The sequence below is a fragment of the Lathamus discolor genome, chromosome 6, assembly GCF_037157495.1.
Source record: "Lathamus discolor isolate bLatDis1 chromosome 6, bLatDis1.hap1, whole genome shotgun sequence".
Classification (NCBI taxonomy): Eukaryota; Metazoa; Chordata; class Aves; order Psittaciformes; family Psittacidae; genus Lathamus; species Lathamus discolor.
The window spans coordinates 53,047,199-53,068,508 of NC_088889.1; the positions used below are offsets into that span (position 1 = coordinate 53,047,199).

General features: G+C 49.0%; 1 protein-coding gene across 2 annotated transcripts in view; it reads left to right on the plus strand.

The window, feature by feature from the left end:
* Positions 1–21,310, plus strand: part of LSP1 (lymphocyte specific protein 1) — a 51,391-nt gene that overhangs the window by 19,187 nt on the left and 10,894 nt on the right. For both annotated transcript variants that reach the window (XM_065682760.1, XM_065682761.1), the window contains exons 2-10: positions 7,084–7,236; positions 10,583–10,672; positions 13,755–13,950; positions 14,940–15,065; positions 18,245–18,288; positions 18,465–18,546; positions 18,912–19,052; positions 19,842–19,922; positions 20,836–20,947. In XM_065682760.1, the coding sequence (XP_065538832.1) occupies positions 7,084–7,236; positions 10,583–10,672; positions 13,755–13,950; positions 14,940–15,065; positions 18,245–18,288; positions 18,465–18,546; positions 18,912–19,052; positions 19,842–19,922; positions 20,836–20,922 (1,000 nt within the window). In that variant the 3' untranslated portion in view covers positions 20,923–20,947. The remainder of the gene's footprint in view (positions 1–7,083; positions 7,237–10,582; positions 10,673–13,754; positions 13,951–14,939; positions 15,066–18,244; positions 18,289–18,464; positions 18,547–18,911; positions 19,053–19,841; positions 19,923–20,835; positions 20,948–21,310) is intronic.

Sequence of the window (21,310 nt, forward strand, 5' to 3'; positions counted from 1 at the left end):
CGCTGCTGACTCCAGTTCCTGTTGCAGCACAACTCAGCAGCGATGGCTATAAACGAAGAGAGCCTCAACTCTCCCATGGAGCAGAGCAGCACGTTCTCACGGCCTCCCTGCTGCCTCCTGTCAGTGCTTGGGTAGCAAACTCCCTTCTGCTGCTGGGGGCTGCAAGGGATGGGGGGACCACATCTCCCCAAGGGCTGCAAAATGAAGGACTTGTGGCCAAGACAGCAGTGCTATAAAAAGCAGCATGTCTGGTTTGAATCTCAGTCTAAATCCCAGCTTGAAGCAGAGGTAAGGCTATTTCTCACCTCCCTAGATTCAGACTTGTTTTCTAGCATGAGTGTATCAAGAAGGATGCTGGCTGACTGTAGCCAAGGCGAGAAAGCTATGGAAGCTTGCTTCCCTCTGAGACAGGAGAAAAGTACAATAGAAAAGCTGGGCAAGGCAGCCTGAACCTCTCTGACAAGTCTTATTTTCTCTTCTGGCATGCTTCTCCCCTGCAAAAACAGAGCCTAGACTTCCTGCTCTTTAGAAAAAAGCTGATTTCTTGAACCTTAGGCCTGAGATGGAGAGACTGTGAGAAAGGGCCACGGTTTGAGGTTGTACACAGCACCGATTTCTCACACCTACTGAATACCATGGATCGCTGGAAGGGCTCGAACTCCAGCCCTTTCCTCCCCCTTGCCAAATTCCTGACTGGTGATGTTAATACATTACCGCACCAGCCTATCTGTGTGCTAAGGACCCATGGTCCTCGGGGTGCAATCCGTCATCTTGTAAAGGATTCGTTTGGATTCTGTCTGCTACGATTAAACCCAATAATAATAAAAAGAAGCAGTTGCTCCCATCTGCTGCCTTGTGCCTCTATGAGTGGGCTGTGCATCACCCACGATATCTGGAAGCGTGGGCCATCCCCTGTGTCTTTCAGGAGCTGCCATCCTGTGAGAGGCAGGAGGGGACAGATGAGGCTCGTGATGAAGGACCAGCCCTGCCTGTGTCCCTCCTCCAAGGTCTGCTCCTGCCGTTCACCACCGGGTTTCTCAAAATGTCTCTCATTTTTCTTGTGGAAGTGGTAAATTACCAGCTTGGGGTATTCCCTGCCTATCATGCCACAGTGAAAGGTCAGTCTTAGCAGGGAATTAAGTGAAGGCTAAACCAGGCAAAGTTTTATACCTGGCACGTGTGGATGCATGGCTGTACATCTGCATATCCTTCTTTGGGCAGAAATGGGATATGCTTTTGTGGAAAAAATCCAAGATTCATCTAAAAAAGAGGAGCTGCATGTGTTTTTTTTCTCCTGTTCCTGCCTGATGAAAGTTTGGGCTGTATCATGTTCCCCTCAGGCGCCTTGCTGTGTCCTTATCGCCCCATCCATGATGCCTGTCTGCACCAACCCCCAGCTCCAGCGGGTCAGCAGGGCCAGGGTCCGTGGCTGCTCCTGGGTGTGAAGCAGCTCTATCCTGCTGTTCACATCTTGAAGGCGAGCCGTGATTTATAGCAGAAACAGGGAGACGTGGCTGAGACTGCGCAGCTATGGGTGGGTGGGGAAGCTTGGTATGAGAGAAAGGCTGAGGGTGAAGCATATAGGCACATTTTTTAGCTTGCCCTACCCCCACCCCCCCTTCTTGTTCAAACTGCATAGCCCGGACTGCGAACAGAGCAATGCAGCTGAGGAATTACATGAATGTATGGGAAGGAGCGGCTTGTGCAGCATCTCTGGATGTCTGTGACTGACAAGCTGATCTTTCAGAGCCAGGATAACCATCTCTCCTGAGACTAGGCTGAAATAAACTCCAGCTGTGACATAATATTTTACTTTATTTATTTTTGCAGTATCCCTGTATCATACCACTATCCACACCCCCTTCTTTATCCAATGGGATGGTTACCCAGCTGTAGTCTTTGCTGCATTACTCTGAAGCCACAGAAACCCATCCATCAAGAAGTGTAACTGTTGCTTGTTGTCTGACATGGTGATGGTCATACCATGGTTGCTTTGCCAGCCCATGTCCCCTGGTGTGAGGGAGTACATGGTCCCTGTGGTTGCTGATTTTCAGGAGCAGCCTCTTGGCAGAACATTGATCAGGGTGTTGGGATACCAGCTGGGCTTCAGCTCCATTCCCTGTGTCTTCTGGCTTTGTGGTGACCTTGGACAAGTCGTTGGGTTAGGGACAGGTTTTTGAAGGTCTCTTGATTGGTAGAGGTAAACCTGGGCCTTAGATGGATCTCTGGAAGGGGCTGAGATGCTGAATTCTGACACTTAATACTGATGCCTGTGGTGTGATGCATCCTTTGGGACACTGTGTTGATGCATCCCTGTATTGATTTGCAAGGATGAAGAGAAACTGAGCCATGGCAGCATGACCATGCATTGCATGCAAATATCTTCAGCCATGAAGGGTGAGCTGCACATCCCCATATTCCTGCCAGTCATGTCTGGGCCCTTTATATATGGCAGCAGGATGAACTTGTTGACAGCCCCAGGCCATATTATATCTAGCACCATGACAAGGCAGGGGAGGCTGCAGGGGATTAGAGGGGAAGGACTCTTGCATAGGTTTCTGGCATCTCCCTTTCTCCTAACCTCAAGAGAGAGACCAAAGGGAAGTCTGCTGGGGCATACAGGGCTACCCTTCCCAGTTCTCCTCTAGTTCATGTAGCCCCATCTCTTGTGAGTGATGGTGGTAGATGCTTTTGCAGGTGATGGGGCAGTATGTCTTCTGGGAAAACAGTGTCCATCATTCCATGGGCTGCACATGGCTCCTTCTAAACCCTGTTTCCAAAAACTCTTCCCTCATGAACCTTGGCTCTGCAAGGGCAGCCTACACGACAGAGGCAGCGACCAAAGTCAACACTGTCCTGGCCTCGGTACCCCAGCGAGCTCAGGAGACAGGAATGTCCAGTGTGCTGGTAGAGGGTTCCTGGGTTTGTCTGGCATGGGTCTGCAAAGCTCAAACCCTCTGGGAGGCATTTAGTTTTCCTTTCTGGAATTAGCTTTAGTGCTGAAGGTTGGGTTTGAGCCAGAAAAGCTTCCTTTGAGCCGTCAGCCGTGCAGAAGACTCCTCAAGTCTGCAACATTTCCCTTAAACACAGCTCAACTGGTGCCAGAAATTTTGCTTGCCTGAATCTTATAATCTCCTCAAGTGCTGGTGAGGAAATGCCCAAAGGAAACTTGACCTTTCCATCAACGCTAGGTTGTCTGGAGTGGGCATTCATGGCCACGCGGAACAGTGCAGCCAGAGTGTGGGTGCCTGTGACATTGTTCTGCAGGAGGAGGTGTTTTGTAGGGCAGATGGAAATAAAAACCCTCCCTTGGCTGGGAGTCTGGAGAGAGGTGAAGTCAAGAGCTAGATCTGAAGTGAGTCACTGGACCCAGTCAGAGAAGAAGCCTAAGCATCCCAGATGCTTGGCAAGCTGTGACTCTATGGCCAAAGCTGAACCAAGGTGTTTTCTGCCTATCTGTAGGCTTGCAGGATCTCCTCACCTTCTCAGGAAGAGATAAGCCCCTTCCACAAAGAGCGTTTTGCCCCAAATCACAGAATCACGGAATGGTTTGGGTTGGAAAGGACCTTAAGATCATCTAGTTCCAATCCCCCTGACATGGGCAGGGACACCTCACACTAAACCATGTCACCCAAGGCTCTGTCCAACCTGGCCTTGAACACTTCCAGGGATGGAGCATTCACGACTTCCCTGGGTAACCCATTCCAGTGCCTCACCACCCTCACAGTAAAGAATTTCCTCCTTATATCCAATCTAAACTTCCCCTGTTTAAGTTTTAGCCCATTACCCCTTGTCCTGTCACTGCAGTCCCTGACGAAGAGTCCCTCCCCAGCATCCCTATAGGCCCCCTTCAGGTACTGGAAGGCTGCTACGAGGTCTCCACGCAGCCTTCTCTTCTCCAGGCTGAACAGCCCCAACTTTCTCAGCCTGTCTTCATACGGGAGGTGCTCCAGTCCCCTGATCATCCTCGTGGCCCTCCTCTGGACTTGTTCCAACAGCTCCATGTCCTTTTTATGTTGAGGACACCAGAACCGCACACAATACTCCAGGTGAGGTCTCACAAGAGCAGAGCAGAGGGGCAGGATCAACTCCTTCGACCTTCTGGTCATGCTCCTTTTGATGCAGCCCAGGATGCGGTTGGCTTTCTGGGCTGCAAGCACACACTGAAGCCAGCTCATGTTCATTTTCTCATCCACCAACACCCCCGGTCAAGACCTCCAAAAGCTGCTGGATGGTTAAGGACTGCATAAAGAGAAATGATCCAATCCTATGATGAGGTCTTGCTGGAGCAAGCCTTGCCACAGCTCCTAGCTGCAGGGCCAACAAAGTGTTTTTTCTATCCTCCCTTCTCTAGTTCCCCTTATGTTTTGAGGGAATGAATTTCCTTTCGCCTCACATGGAAATTGCTCTGCATAGGGGGTGACTGAACGCAGGGGTGTAGTACTCTGTTGCTCCTCTTGCAAGCCTTTAAGCTTTAAGTCTTCTTATTTACCATTTCCCTATCTTGTGCTGGGTGAAATGAAGCGAGGAGCTCTCTGACCCAGCCGTAGCTATGAGCCTATTTCTTCCCCAGACTTCTCTGGCCTGGGACTGACCTGGGGAAGTGCTGGCTGGAGGTGAAGGCAGAGTGATACGTGGTATCAGCTGGATCCCGAGGTGCTGGGAGATTATTTCTAGAAATGGGAAAGATGGTTGTGCAATCCTGCTGTGGGCTGAGCACACTGGGCTGCGGAATGTGATTACGAGCAATTAGAACAAACGGGAGTCTGCGGCCCCTTCTTAGAGAATGGAGCTGTTTGCAAATTAAATCTTTCCACCATTTTGCTTTGAAAAGCAATTTAACAGCTGACCCCCTCCTCACACTTGGGCTTGTCTGAATCGAAATGGCACGGTCTCTCTCCGGCCCAACAAACCCTTGTAGCGGACCCAAAGGCAGGGCCTTTGGTGAGGTTTACTTTCTCATCCGTTTCGGGTATTTTTTTGTTTCCTTTAATTTTTTTCCCCTGAAGATTTCACAAATGTTTGTTCTGCTGGGTCAGTCAAGTAGGAATTGTCCTTTTCCCTCAGCTTGTTGGTGTGACCACTGAACCCCAAAGCACTTCTTATTAAACCTTGCTCTGCTGCCAGCCTGTTGGAGCTCTGAATCTGCTAATAAACTGGTTTAGGTGTTTGCTGAAGGATGCAACTATTGCTGAGAGGAGCAGATATGGAGCTCCCAGCATCGCAGCCCAGCCCTGATGTGTGCCTGAGCCGCATCCCGGGATGGTGGTGGGCATCTTGCAGGCTGGTTTGCTCTGTGACAAAAGGAGCTGGGAAAGTTCTTTCCCTGCTTTTGCAGAAAAGTCCGTCCCCCCAAAACGGTCGCCCCCAGCTCTGTCCTCAGCCTGTTTGGAGGATGCAGGGACAGAATAGCGAGCCGGTGAGGTCATGGAGAGAGAGTTAGTCACATCCAACTGGGAAAGGGAGAGGGCTGCCAACCAGCGTTGCTCTCACACTGCAGGAAGCTCATGCGGTTCGGAGGGGACCCCCTTCTGGCTCCCCCCAGCACCCTGGCCAAGCCAGGGGGTTGGTGCAGCGCTGCCTCTGCAGCAGCTTCCCAAGGAGCTGGAGGAGGGGGCTAGGGAATTAAATCAAAATCTAACTTGTTCTGGCATAAGCATGGACCTTGCTTCTCGTAACTGGGGTGATATGGGCGAGAGGGGGTTAAGAGCCTTTCCAGATCGGAGACTATCTGGAGCTGTCGCACAAGGGAGGGAGATCATGGCAGAGTTTAATGAATGACTTCATTTATATATTAAAAAAACCCAACAACAACACAGTGGCTTCCTGCCAGGCCCACAGACAAGGGTTTCTATGGGAACCTGGGGGGAAATAATAAATAGGAGTGTGGGACGAGTAGGGAAGGGAGGAGGGGAGCCCAAGCTCTAGTCTGGGTCCACTTTGCTCAAGGTGGCCAGGGGCGAGAGCGGGGAGAAGGGGAAAGGATGGCTGAATTTGCTGCTTGCCAAAGACCCCACCCAAAATGAGGCAAGCAGTAATTACACTGCCATGGAGCCGTCTCTTGGCCTGGTTATGGGATGTGCTTCGCCCCCTGCTCCCCCGTGAGCTTGGCCGGGATGGGCGGCCTGTCTCTGTCCAGCTCAGGGTTGCGGGATCAGCCCTAGCCTCCTGCCAGGGTGGCGGGGGGACCACTACGCGAAGGGGTGCTGCTGCTGGTGGGAGATCGCCTTCCTGATCCCCATGTCCATGCCTTGCACAAGAGCGTTTCTCTAAATAGACTTGCAAGCAGCCTGGAAAACAGCCTTCATGGAGTGGGGTGAGGGAAAATCTGCCCCAGCATCAGCCCCAGGTACCACAAGTCAGACCTGCCTTGCTGCAGCTGCCATCACAGACGCTTTGGGTGAGCAGTGATCACGCTGTCATGTCATGTCCCTTTCTGCCTGCATCCTGGCTGGTGCTGCCACTGTGCAGCGGGAGCTGGTCCTGTGTGGGGACCAGCATTGATGCAGGAGTGTGGCAGCTGCCTTTTCACTTCCTCAGGGGTGTAAGAGGCCATTCTGCTGACAGAGGCACTATTATCCAGCACCTGAGATGTCTGGGAGAAGCCATGGCAGGTTTTTCTTCTCTGCAGGGGTGGAAGGAAGCTGGGCAGGGCAGAGGAGGACACAGTCACTGCCCTCTGCCACTGCTCCCTCTGCTCCTGGCCAGGCAGGAGCATCTCAGCTGCTTAAGGGAACACCCTCAAGGTGAAGATTTTGCCCTCCCTGGGCCAAAGCTCAAGATGAGGGTGTGGGATTGAGATTTTTTACATACCACTTCTTCCTTGGTATTGGAAAAGGCTTTCCTGCAGCCCTTTCCTAGTGCATGTGGCCCACCTTATTGTTGCACGTTGGTCGATCCTGCGGTGGAGCTGTGCCGATGGAGGTTGGGGATGTTGGTTTGAGGACCATGGCTCATGGTGGGAGGCCTCCTCTGCTGGAGCCTCCTGTTTGCTGGGGGACGTCCAGGCACCTCAGAGGGTTATTGCCAGGTTTCACAGGCACTGCCCAGCATTAAGGATGGGTTTTCCCTCTGGCTTGGCAGGCTGACAGCACAGTGGAGTGTGGAAGACGAGGAAGAGGCGGCGAGAGAGCGGCGGCGGCGGGAGAGGGAGAAGCAGCTGAGGTCCCAGGCAGAAGAGGGCTTGAATGGCACCATCTCCTGCTCAGAGAGCTCGGGTCCAGCACAGGAAAACCAGTAAGAAATACCTGTGGATAAATGCTCCAGTGGCATACTCTTTCCTTGCAGCAAACCCCTCCTGTGTCCACAGAGCGGTGTCTCTGCGTCTCTGTTGCTCAGGCTGGTTTGGGGAGGTGGGGAAGTTCCCTAATGATTTGGGTTGGGGGATTTAGCCCAGACTAACAAAAAGTGTGTTTCTAGTTTGGGCAGAAAAAGCCAGAATATCTGCTTTGCTCTATTTTTTTTTTTTTCTGGCGGATGCTGGGTGTTTCATTGCCTGAGAGTTTAAACTAGGACAGCTTGGGTAAGGCTGAGCTCAGGCAGGGAGTCCCCATTGCCAGGGATTCCACTGCCTGGTTGCATTTCAGCTTGTGAATCATCCTACACCGAAACTAATGGAAATCCCTGATACGTGCGAAGACAGACATGTGCCTGAGGATGTGACACACAACCCCCAAGCAGATCACGTGGCAGAGCAAGCCATCATCTTTCCCAGCTGGGCTCCCTGCTCTTCCCTTGGAGGATGCTGCCCAGCAGTGGGGAGCATGGAGTAGCTCTCCAGCTGGTGCAGTTCGCAGCTCCAAGGGTTAAAGTTAACTTGATGCTTTAATGGGGCAGGTCCTAAATGGAAATAGCTCAGGAGGTATTTATGGTGATGCTGAGCAATCTGCTGTTAGAGAGGAAAGCCCTGGGGAAGTGATAGGGTGACCAGTCACATCCCCAGTATCCCACTGCGGTATCCCACCACAGCCTCCCTGTGTTCACAGTTCAGCCCAGGTGCTGTGCAGCACTGGGGCTGGCACAAAAACCAGTCTGCACTCTTGAGTCCCCAAACCCTGTCTTGAAGACTCCAGTCTTCCCACTATTTGTGTGTACAACTTATTTCTAACTATATTAAACACAATGGAAAAGTGGCAGCAGGATTGGGGATTACAGCCAGAGAGAAGCAGCAGCTTCATTTTACTGGAAAAATAGAAAAGGCTATTCATAAAAATATATTTTTTCCATTAAAAGATTTTATTTTTTTTTTCCTCAGATACTTTCAAAATTATTTAGGACTTTTTTTGAAGGGGGTCTAAAAATGTTGCAAAGAAGTTTCAAAATCTTATCCAGTGATATCCCGCAAACAAAGCCTCTGTAGTCTGCCCTTAAAGCAAATAGAAGATCTGAAAAGTAATAATAATCATTAGCTTTTCCAAACCCGGCTTCACATCAGGACCGGAAAATAATTCATAAAGGTCCTAAAACCAGCAGACCAGATCTCTGGTCTCTGCTTTGCTGGGAGATGCTGTAAGTGGCCTCCGGCACAGAGCAGCATGCAGCAGCCCCAGTAACCCAGCTTGCAAGCTCTGTGGGCATAGGCACAGACATGCTGCTGACTCCACAGGGCCACTGGCATTGCCCCATTTTAGCTGAGTGCTTAAGCGTCTGCAAAGGGGGCAATAACAATAACTGAACCAAGGGGTTTTGCTCTTTCCTCCACGATGCTCGAGCTTGCTGGGCCACACTTCACCAGAAGAATATTTGCTCTCTGGCTACCCCCTGGTTTCTTCTGCAGCTGCTCACAGCCACCTGGGCTTGCTTATGCAGCCATGGTCAGCCCCAGCTATTACTCTGAAGAGCTTTGCTCTCTCTTGTGTAAACACTGCCCCCTCCTTCCGTCCGCTCTTCCCACACTTGGACTCGTCCCATCCATGTCACTCTTGTTTGTGCAAACCCACCCTCGGCATTTCCTTGCACCAGAGGGACAGAGTAAAGCTCCTCTGCTCCTTTCCCCCTACTAAGGAAAAAGAGAAATAACCTGCAGAACAGTGGCCTTGAGAGCCAGGGGGGTGGAGGTCATCATAAGCAGTGCAGATGGGGCTCTCCTGGCTCACTGCTTCCCCTGGGGCTGTATTTGCAGAGGGGCACAGGGAAGGGACCAGTTTTCAGATAGCATTTGGCTGGTGTCCCTTGCTCCCTGATAGCTTTGCTGGTAGCCTGAGCACATTTGTAGCTGTGGCCACAAATACTGGAGCAATTCTGCCTTGGGCATCATCAGTGCTGCAGCTAACCTGAAGCCCTACCAGGTCTGTGGTCCCATCCTGGCTCCTCATCAAGTTTCCTGAGTGTTATCCTGGGGCATCCACAAGCTCCTACTACACACACGGTGGAAAATAATCCAGCCTGGGCTGGAGTGTCCTAGACTTATGTGGCCTCACTCTTTGGCAGCCAAAGGGGATGCTGAACTACAGCAGGAGCTGGGCTATGCTCAGACTTGTGGCTGAACAACTGTTTTCAGTGTGCATCCCCTGCTACCCTTCCTGGTGAGCCTAGTGGAGATGTGTTTTCTGTAAATCTTCAGCTCCTGCAGTCAGTTCAATATGAGACTCCCAAAACTCAAAAAAGGGCCCCACTTAGGAGGCTAAGTACCTTCTGATACCTCCTGAGAGCCCAGGAAGGCAAAGAAAAGGCTCACTCATGTTTGTTACTTATTTTGAACCTCTGAGCTTTAAATTAATCTGTGGGTCCCACTTCCTAATTCCCATTCCCAAGCAATGTGACTGCCCTACGTCTGAAAAACATCTGCAAAGACAACCTCCTCGGGCCGATGCTTGCAATGTGGCTGCTCCCACAGGACTTCTGCTTGGGAGGCAAGTCTCCTTGCAAACACACCGAAAAAAATAGGGAGAACCCAACAATCCCCATGCTCTGGCAGCCTGCATCTGGTGCTGGCAGCTGTGTGCCCTGCCAGTGCTGCCGTATACAGAGGTGGGGAGACATAGTCATGCAAGTGCTTGTGACTGGGTCAGAGTTGTAGGGGAACATGAAGACCCAATCCAGAACTTGAGCCAGTGTCCTAGTCTTTGGATCTTCATGCCTTCCTTATTCAGCAGTCTGTTGAGGCTGGCTCCTGCTCATGTCTTTTCTATGGGCCTGTGTACAAGCATATGACAAGCAGCAACTACGTTTGAAACACCACTGGTCCAAACAAGCTAAGGCCAGCTCTGGTGCAGAATAACCATGGTGCATTGACTTTATGGTTTTGATGTGCTGCTTGTCTTTTGCTTGCCTGTGTGCAGCCCCGGAGTGCAGGCAGGCAGTGGGGTGCTCTTGCTGGAGACATGGAACTGCTCCTTTTACCTCTCCATCTTGCAGTGATGCCCCAAGAAACCACCTTTGTGTAAGGGTGCTTCTAAGCATGTGGCAAATATGTCTTTTCTGTAATCAAGGGTAAGGCTTCAAGTGCAATTTGGGAGCAGCCAGAGGAAAGAAGATGCAATAACTGGAGGGAGAGAAGAATGGTGTCAGCTTAGGGCTCTTTCAGGACAGGTTTGGGTTTTTTGCATCTCTCACTCTAATTTTCCTTCTTGCTGTGTTTCAGCTATGACTTTAAGCCATCTGGGACTTCGGAGCTGGAGGAGGATGAGGGGTTCAGTGACTGGTCTCAGAAGCTTGAGCAGCGCAAACAGAGGTGGGTAGGACACAGCCAGACTGAGGGGAGGGGATCCAACATGCCCAGCAAAAGGACCATCCCTGAGGAGGGGTGACCAAGCCCAGGTCAAGCCTCACATGTATAAGCATGAAGCCAGAGACTGGAACATCATCAGGACAGGATGGGCCTCACCCTGCTGGGATGGATACTCTCTGCCTGCCATTTGGACTAACATGGAGGAGCAAGGCTCATGGACAGCCCCAGGTTTTGGGGATGTTTGGATGGAGCCTTGCACTCCAGACAGTTGCAGCCTGCTAGAACGCCTGGGTTTGGAGGAGTGACAATGGTGGATTTAAGCCACCTGAGCTGCTGCAGGGGCTGAAATGGCCTCTAACGTAATCCAGGCCAGCCTAAAACGCTGCTCTAAGTTATTGCTACTTCCTGGCTCATGTCAGCATAGTGGGTGTTATGTCCCCAGCACACCTTGTGCTTGGCTCCTCTTTCAGCAGGGGAAAACAGGCAGCAAAGAGCCCTGAGAGGTGCTTGTGTGCCAGCTGTTTAGTCCCTATCTTCCATGACTCTCCCTTTGCAGAGCTGAACCAAACTCCTGCTTTAACCACTTCCCTTGGACACCATCTACCTGCATGTGACCTCTTGTGATTCAGCTCTCTTGGCAGCTTGATTTTATAGGGAATTTTTCCCCTGTGATGACACAGCCTCTTCTTTACTCCCAAGCCTGAAAAAATTCCTAAGATTAATATTTAAAGCTGAACAAATAAATAGAGCTTCTCTCTTTCTTACTTCTTTCCAAACACTGTAGCTGAAGCACTCTGTAAGCTTCACCTTTGCAGCCCTGACCCAGAAGCATTGCTCAAGCACCTCTCTGTGATGTTGATTATCACATCTGTGGAAGCAATTAGAAATCAGCCCCCTCTGCTTTTCGGCATGCTGCCTTTTTTCCACCCCCTTGCGAAGAGCTTGTCCAGAAGGAAAGGTGGCAGCTGTTCCCTCTTTGGACTTAAAAAGAAGCTTAGCTGGGAGGGTTGTGCTATCCTCTACAGAAATTGCTCCTTGAGTTTTCATGTGATTTGTTCTGTAGTGGGGCAGGAAGGTGCTGAGCAGCAGAGGTGCCATGCATGGCAGGTGGAGCCCATCAGAGAGGGATGGTACTTTAAATATAGTGGCTGTAGCTAGAGCACTCCTGTGGTTAGAGGCTGGTTGGGAGAGGTAGCTGAAGGGGCTCAGACTCTGTGGGCTTGCTGCGAGTAGGCTTCTTGCAAATTCTGGACTTGCTTCCTTAGTGGGTGGCTGTGCCCTTTAAGTCCCTTCAGCAGCTTTGTCCTTGCTCATTTTCCTGTGTGGTGTGAGCACAGGTAGGTTGTGTCTGGCTGGGATGCCCCACGCTGGGACAAGCAGTTCTGTTGCCAGGGCTTCCCAGTTCTGTTCTCTCTTAACTGAATATGGAGCAAACCCTGTTTTTTCATTTGAAGGGTATTCAGGTGAACGGATACAAATGAGGTGGAGACAGTTATTCTCTGTTGAATGGAACTGAAACAGCTTATGCATCCCCTGAGGGCACTGGTGCTAAGGTGAATTGTCTTTTTGGTTCTGGCTCCCTGCTTTGTGGAGGGAGATCCATGCTATCGGTGATGTGCAAGAATGTGGGGGCTGTGTCAGACTAGCTGTCTCTCATATAACACTGCTATGGTGTGAAAGGCATTCTATAGACTGTACCATATCTGCTGGCCCTAGTTTTCAATATGAGCTTGCACTTCAGCTTGGAGGCATAGCTGGCATCCTGGTTGAGAGTAGCTAGTTACTTGGAGCCTGTTTGCTGTCAGTGCTTGTGCTGTCGTGGGAGGATGATTAGTAGCAAGCCAAGTGAGCCAGCATATGCATCAGTGTTTTTCCCCATGTGGTCAGTGAGGAGGGCTGTCCTGTGAGCTGCCTTCCCAGCAGCAGAGAGGTGGGTGGGAAAGCCTTGCTTGAACTTTCTGTCATGCCTTGGTGCTGGCTGGTGGAGCAGAAGCGGTGAGTCAGCCTCATGCTTTGGCTGCTGCCTGCTAGCAGCAATCCTGCCTTGCTGTCACAAGCCAGGTGGTTTTCCAAGAAATGTGCAGGAGGAGACAGCTGTTTTCTGGCCAGGGAAAGTAAGATGGCAATAACACCTTGATGAGTGGCTGTGAGCCAGTGGGAACTCTGGGGTTACAAGCTCTCATTGACTCAGTGACCAAAGACATGGACTGCTCTGCTTTCACAAAGCTCATTGCTTAAACATGCTCCTGGGTCTTGGAGACCAGGAGGAATCCTCTTGTACAAACCCTGCTTTGGGATGACTCTGTTTTTCTGGGCTATGACATGAGTGCATGAGTAGAGGTGTAATTTATTCCAGCGGGCAAAACAGAGGCATGGGGTCAGATGTAGATACAGCATTGCTTGTGAAGCACTGTGCCTTGCAAAAACTCCAAACCCTATGTGAATGGCTGTACAGCCTTGCCCTAAAGTTTAGTTTCAGCTGCAGAGAATGGGAATCTTGGGAATTGTATTCATGTGTCACTGGTTGGATCCTTCTCCAGCGAGAGGCTCTGTTAACATGGAAATTGAATTTAGGCAGAGAAAAGCTGTGCTTGGTGCTCCAAGTTGAATTGATGCTGGGAACCAAGTGGGCAGTGTCGGGTCTGTGTTTGTGCATTGGGACCACTGAACATGCTGGTTCTCCTGATACTTAGGCTGTAGCTCAGCAGAGAATTGAGCCAGCACCATGCAATGGTTGGTAGTGCCCTCCGTGCTTGGGGTCTGAGTGGAGGTCTGATCTCTGTTTTCCTGTGGGTCTTGTCTGTGGTGGGGGTGGAAAGGTGCAGATGCTTTCAGATCTGCTACAGCTCTTAGCTGAGCTGAGACTCAGACATTCAAAGTGTGGGAGTGTGTTGAGACTGCTGTTACATCTGGGGGCCTGGAACTGGATCGTGAAGTGGCTGTGACCCTGGTGTAAAACACTTAGCAAGTTGTAAACTTGGGGAAGCGATCAAACCAGATTTCTAGAGGTCTGACACACTTGATAGTGTCTGTAGGTTCATAAAAAATGTATTTTGCTTCTTTGACCTCTTTCCTCTCCCTCCAGATCTCCACGACAGTCATATGAAGAGGAGGACAGTCGTGTGAGGGAAGCAAAAGTCAAACTGGAGCAGATCCAGCTGGATCAGGAAAGCCCGGAGGAGATCCGGGAGGAGAATGTAGTTCCTGGGGAGGAAGAGAGACTGTGCCAGGAGGAAGAACAGGTCCAAGAGCAGGAAGAAGAAGAGAGAGCTGAGCAAGAGGTGAGATCAGGAGGGGCTGACCTCCTCCTCTCCCCGGGAGTGGTGGGAGAGCTGTGGCTGGGGGCTGCTCTCTAGGAACCCAGCTCACCACTGCTGTTGACACCATTGGCTGCAGAGCCCAAGTAAACATGGCCGGTCTTCATGGCAAGACCTGGGCCCAGTGTCACTCTTGCTTGTGTGCCTTATTGAGGTCACTGTAGGCAGCCTCTGGCCTCTTGCAAAGGTAGTGAGTTTGCTCCCAGAGTGTGTGGCGGTTTAGTCATGTCCCCGGAATACCAAGAAGCAAAGTTCTACTATTTCTCCTGTGGTTTTGTGAGCAGTGAGTAGCTCTTTAGAGCTCAAATTTAAGTTTTACTACTTGTTTTTCCCTCCCCAGTCTTTGTTGCACCTTCGGAGCACTTTGTCTTGATGCATTGCTAAATACTGCATTGCTCCCAGATGAGGTTTTCTTTTTTGCTCTTCTGAGAAGGTGTCATTCCTGGTTAGTGAGAGAGACAAAGCTGGAACTTGAATGGTGTGCAAGTCCATTAGGGCGACTGAGCTTCAAGTAGATTTTGTTGTTGTAAATGATTTCATAGATTTTGACTTGCTGAGGCTAGTATGCTTTTGACACTTGAACGGTGTGGCTCTTTCTAGCCCTTCATTCTAAAGGCAGCTGCTCTGTTTCCCTGTGGCCTCTAAAAGAGAAATTCATGTTTTGCTATCCTGAATAGTGGTAGAAAATCTTTACTGATTGATGCAAGGACCTCTTCCCATATAATTTTGGAACCCTGAACCTGCAGAATTTCTCAGATTTCCCTCCCGCTATGTGACACATGAGCTGCTTCCTGGATGCTTTATAATTAGATAATGTGAACTCAAAGTTTCTTTGCTCCTGTGCTTGTTTAGTGTAAAGCAGGAAGCCTGTGGGACAGGGCAAAAGTCACTTTTGTTGCATAGTAAGCAGTTTGACCAGCTCACTTTCTGGCTTGCTCATTTTCTGCAATCAGGAAAAGAAGAGAAGGAGAAATGAGGAAGAAGAAACGATACCAGAAAAACGCCAGAAGGCCCCAAGCTCTGCTAGCCTGGAAGAGGAGGAGCTGTGCCCTGACCACACTTTAGTCTGCTCCACCAAGGTTTGTGTTCCTGGGGCCCCATTAGAGGCATGACAGCTATTGCAATAGAGCACCTAACTAATGATGAGGAAAGAGGATCCAGGGCTTACAGCAGTGCAGGGTGTGAATCCCGATATCCCACTCCCACTACAGGCTGGGGCAAATAATATGATCTGTTTCTCTCATCTTCCTTGGTTGTTAACTTCCTCTTTTCTTGCTTGAGCTGTTGGAGACTGTAACTGTCTCTGTGTATACTTTGCCAATCACCATAAAAATCTAAAGTTCATTGAGGACTCCAGGGAATATTGTAATACTGAGAAAGATGTCTGTGCTTTCAGCTTGTGCATTTGGTCAAAAACTACATGTGAACCTAATCAGAAAACTAAATTTCCCTTCCCCAAAAAATCCCCAGAACCAAAGCACTGGAACTTCCCAATCTTACTTAGAATAAAATTGGAAAGTATGACTTAAGTTTCCTTAAACAAGCTGGGATTCTGGATCTGTGAAGCGTAGAGTCCTTCCCAATGACATCTCTCTGCATTGATGCTCTTGCAAAGCTTCCATTTTTAACACCACCTGAATTGCATCTTATGACTTCTTTTGCACTTACTGCAAATCCTCAGTTCTATGTATGTCCTTTTAAATACAATAGATACAGATAAGTGATTTCTGTAGTGAATGGCTTTTTGTCTTTGTAAGCTCTAAGCTTGTTGATTATATCAATGAGGGAAATAGTGAGAAGCCTGTGTAGCCTGCTAATCTGCTGTTAGTATCTTTGCTTTCTTACATTTAGATCTGTGCTCTTTGCTTCTCGGTCAAAATTTCCTAGCTGGAGGGAGTGATTTTATGAGCACTCCCTCTTGCAAAAGTAAACAGATTGATGGTTGTAGATGATGAAACCTTCTTACAGATTCTTGCTCTTTACGGAGAAGCCTTTTTAAAGTCAAATAAAAAGAGAGAAGGGCTGGGTTTGGAGGCAGGCCATGTGCTAATGTTGGGTCTGAAAAGTGGGGTGGGGTGGTCAAAACACATCCCTGGAGTGGGACTGGTGGGGAAATATGAGAAACACTTCCAACACCTTTTATATGCTGGAAGTTCTGTCATTACAACCCCAAAACACAGATAGTTTTCTTAGCTTACCTGCTGCTGCTAGGATTAGCCCTGGGGAAGGTTTAAAAATATAGTCTCTGTTTTATAATGGTGATGTCAGAGCTCATCAGTACACAAAGCCTAATGTAAAGCAGTCCAGGAAAAATAAGAGCTTGGGATCCTTTCAAAGGAAGGAGGATCTTTACACCCCAGCTAGGAGGGCTTTATGTGAACACGAAGAATTAGACGTGTTGACCACCAAGGAGGTGTTTTGGCACAGGATCGCTCAGCACAAACACTGCTTGTAGTAGAAAGATGAGAGCATTTGCCATGGGTGGTGGAGGCCAGGTACACATCTGAGGCAGGCAGCTCTTTGGGGTTCAGAGGGCCAGTGTGGCCTGGGGGCTGAAATAGATGTGTGGTGGCAGGGGTGAAGCACTGTATCAGCCCCATTTTGTCCCAGGCTTCTTCTGAATTATGAGTTTTAAGGTTGGCTGAGTGAGCAACTGTGGTTTCTTCTGACCTTCAGAAAGTGCTTTGGACCAGAGAAACGCATGACTCTCACGGCAAGGCATTGCCCTATGAGGCATGGGGAGGTGGTCTCCAAATAGCTTAGGAAAAGTTTGTTCACACCTAGGCTGTTGTGCTGAGATCTGCTGTCACCTACAGCCTTTCCTAGACCCTTCTATGTAACTTGATGATCATTTATGACATTTTGGAAGCACCTGTGGGTGGTTTGCACCTGCACAGCATCTCTCTGTTGGCAGGGTTGGCAAGCCTTCTTCCTACTGATATCTCATTGACTTGTGGTTGAACAGCTGAAGTATAGGCAGGGATCTACCAGATTCCACCTTTTGGATGCTTTTATGTCCCATGAGGTGCCAGCCTGCCCATCAATGTCCCAGAAGAATGAGTAACCCAGTCTCTGGACTCATGGCTCAGAGACAAGCATAATTCTCATGGCACCAAGCAAAGGAGTAACCTAGCAGCAGGCAGACAGCCTGGCCAGCAGGAAAAGCTGGGTGATGGGATGGATATCTGCCATGATGCTGTGCTGTGACCCTGCAGAGTGACGACTCTTAGTGCATCTCTATCAGCCAGGGTTGCACTCTTTGATGGTTGTGCTCATCTCTAATGGTCCCTGTGCTCTTGAGCACAGCTGTTAAATGTATGCTCTCTGTGACACCGTTTTGTCTTCTGCTTAGGTAAAATTTAGCTCTGGCATCCTGAAAGCATCTTAAAATGAGCGCCTAGTGCTACTTTCTATCTGCTAACTTGGTAGGTGATGTTTCCCATGGCACAGACAGCAGTTATACAGGGAGAGAAGGCTCCTTGTTACTTGGTTGCTGCTCCTTGGCTCTGTAGAAGGTGGTGTTGACAAAAGGCTCCCTCTTAACTTGAAAGTGATTTTTCTCGCTGTATCCTTGTTTTGGGGGGCATGCAAAAGCTGTGCAGTTTAGCTGAGAACATTTCAGCTTTCCTTTACTCGGTGGTTAGGAAGTGTTTGCCTTCCTTTGCTTTGGCCAAAGAGTTCTTGCACAGGGGCCTCTTATGCAAAACTCACTTTCCCGATGGCTTGACCTGAAGGGCTGCCTTGCAGGTGGCTTCATGTGCTGACTTGCCCTGTGTGCTTCTCTGGTGTGGATAAGTCAATGTAACTCGTACCTGTGCTGCTCTCAAGCTTGGCTACTCTTCTACAGGCTTAGCTGGCAGTACCTCTAGTTTTTCCCCCTTGTCTTTCCACACTTGCTATGTTCTCTGTTGTGTCTGTCTAGAAAACCAAGTGTCTGAGAAAGATGCCTAGCCCTTGGGCAGAGGGAATAGAGAAAATGGTCTTGGTTGCTGTTTCAGCTGTCAGTCAAGGTGCATGTTGTTGTTTTGTGCCTGAAACTGTGAGATTCTGCTCACCCGCCTGGGAAGGGAGAAGGAAAGGGGATGACAGTGTCTTCCAACCAGTGTGGGGACATGGAATTGGACAAGGCATTTCTAACAAAATCTGGGTGAGGAGTTAGAGCAGAGAAATAGTCGAATTATGGTCAGTGGAGGTGACTTACATCCATCTGAGTTCCGTAGGCAAAAGTAATGTCTTTGTCTTTTCTCTCACACTTTAGATCACGGACAGAACCGAGTCGCTGAATCGCTCAATAGAGAAAAGGTATTTCTAGGGTTGATCTCAGGGTAAAGCAGGTCCCTTCCTGCAAGTGGAGCATGCTGGAAGGTCCCCCTGTTGGGTAGGGCAGGAGTGAGAGGCTGCCTGTGGCCCTGAAAGTCCTCCCTTTCCTTGAAGCGCTGGGGGACCACCTTAATACTCTTCTCTCTTCTGCTTTCCAGTAACAGCATAAAGAAGAGTCAGCCGCCCCTCCCTGTGTCGAAGATTGATGACAGGCTGGAGCAGTACACACAGGCTATTGAGGTGGGCTGCTGTGTTGTCTCTGTCCCCAGTCTCCATGGAGCCCTCTCTGCTAGACATTGATTTCCTACTGTGCCTCTTAGTCTTACCATCTGGGGAGGGACAACTGAACGGTCTCACCTTAGATGGGAGCAGCCCTTTCTCCTGTCTCTGTCTCCTTCCACAGCATAAAGTAGGTTTCTTTGATGAGCTGTCCTATCCCAGTTTCTGCATGTTCCCTGCTTAAAGGGTGGGAGCATCTGGCAGGAGCTAGCAAGACCCTATAAGCTGTCTTTTACAATCCCTCATCCCCGAGTACCTCCAGTTACAGGGGTGGGGAAAGAAAGCACATGCTCCTTGAGGGTAATCTCTCTCCATTTACTTTCCAGACATCCACAAAGGCTCCAAAACCTGTTCGGCAACCTGTTCTTGACCTTCCCACCACAAGCATGATGGTAGCCAGCACAAAAAGCCTCTGGGAGACTGGAGAGGTCACGGCTCAGTCTGCCGTGAAGTCCTTGCCCTGTAAGGTATGGCACTTACAGGACTTGTGTTGCTTGTGTAGGGGAAGAGCAACTGGCCTCTGGGCACAATATGCATTACACTTGTGTTAGCTTGTTGTTGGTACCAGCTTTAAAGATATCTATATTAGAGATCTAATTTTCTCCTTCAGGATGCAAGGCCTCATACCTCAGAGCTTTGCTTCACTTGTGCTAGGATCCCAAGTTGTTCCTTGGTAGTATGCCTAGGGAATCCTCTGTGATGCTGGTTGAGGTTCTATTTAGAACTAGGAATCAAATCAGCTGGTGGGGAGAATGTGTATGTCTTCTGCAAGGGCTAGGGCTGAGCTCCAGTTGTTGAGTACAAAGCTGCATCTTGTACCAAGATGATAAATCTTGTAAACTTGAAAAAAGCAGAGAGTATAACGCATTGCTCTCTTAATTTCACTTTCTGGTCATTTTGAGTGAGGTTGATTCTGTAACACACTGGTTGCAAATCTGTGTTTATGTGAGCAAAATTCCTTCCACATAAAAAAAGGCTTGATGTTAACATGTCTTAAATACTTAATGAACTTAAGAAAATAAACATCTTGGATCTCTGATCCAGGCTTTTGTTGAAGAGAGTGAGAGAGGAAAACAGAGGGTATACTGGTAATAGGAAGAAGTTTTCATAGTCATGGGTTTTAGCTGCTCTTGTCATAGGCCAGAAGATGTGATTATTATAAATAAAAAAGTCAAACGTGGGCTTGAAAGATATGTGAACAAAATCATGTTCAGCAATGTTAGCAGAGAATACTAATAAGAGCATAATTTTCTCAGGATATTGTGGCTGGAGACATTGTGAGTAAAAGAAGCCTTTGGGAACAGAAGGGCAGTCCCAAACCGGAGACCAGTACCAAGGTGAGTTAGCATCTGTGTGAGCATGAAAGTACTTGATCTGTTGTGAAAAAGAATAGAGCTCTTGACTGGGTTGGAAGTGTTGAGAAAATGGTGGTGTTCTGTAGGCATGCAACTGCATGGATAGATACAAGCAGTACCTATCAATGCCATTGCTTACCTTAAAAGCTTGTCCCAACAGTGAGCAGCAATCGCTTCAGCCCTAGTGAAAATGGGGGCAAACCCCATTGTATAAGTAATAACACTGAGGGATCTCTTGAGTAATATGTTGCTCTTGGCCCATGCGTTGGAAGCCCCAGCATTCTAGGCTCAAATTGAACCGCATAGGTGCGTTACTTTATTCTTGTTATAGCTTTTAATCTTGAGAGTAGAAAAAACCATGCAAAATCAAGTGGAAGTGAATCTACAGCAGCATCGATACTTGCAGATGAATCTGATGTTTTGTGCCTACAGTATGTCTGTGGGAATGCCTTTTAAAATGCAGCAAGCAGCTGCTGTTCAAACTTTCCAGGCTGGAAGAGGAAGATCAAAGCATCTTGCCTGCTCCTGGGTCACTATGCTGCCAGTATGTGGTAAATGAAACTAGCTTTTTCCATGGGTGAAATTAACTCTGGTTTGGGAGGTCTGGGTTTTAGATGAGCCCTCCCTCATGATGCCTTGCATTGCATCTTCCCTTTGCTAATAGTACGCATCCTGTGCTTGCTGTGTTACCTTATGCCTGTAAAAAGTGGAGGTTGGTCTGCTCAAGGAGTTTACGTTGAAGGGCAGGAAGGGAGTACAGGGTAGGCTGTCTCAAAGTCCTGTGGGATTACAGACAACCATATCACATGCTCCTCTGACTTCAGTTACTTAATCTTGCCTGTCTATTTGAGAGAGAAAATTGTTGACTTTGGCTCTTTCTTTCTCTCCTGTTCAGTCCACTCCTGGCAAAAAGTATAAATTCATTGCAACAGGCCATGGCCAGTACAAGAAGGTGTTGATAGATGATGCTGCAGAGAAATAGCATGCCTGGAGAACTCATTAACCAGGTAGGTGGGGTATGACCTTGCACTGCATTACAAGCTCCTGGTGCTGTTCTGGCAGGGCACTGGGGCTATTTCTGCCAGCTACGCTTTGGGTGAGTTGGAAGGTACCGTATGGTAACAGCTGGAGCCTTGCTTCTGGGCAAGCGCCTGACTTTGTGAGCTGGGAAGGAGTGAGTACACAGTAGGGGTTTGTTTTGGTCTCTGCCTTTCTGATGCTGCTAGGAAGCTCGATACCTGAATTAATCTGCAGAGTAAGTCCCTTAGCTACTGCTGTTTGGGTGAAGATGTGCTTGCCTTTGCTAGTTCAAAGGAACAGTCTCTATCTGCTGTCTTTTCTTATGCTCTCTTATGTTGCAAGGATAAGTA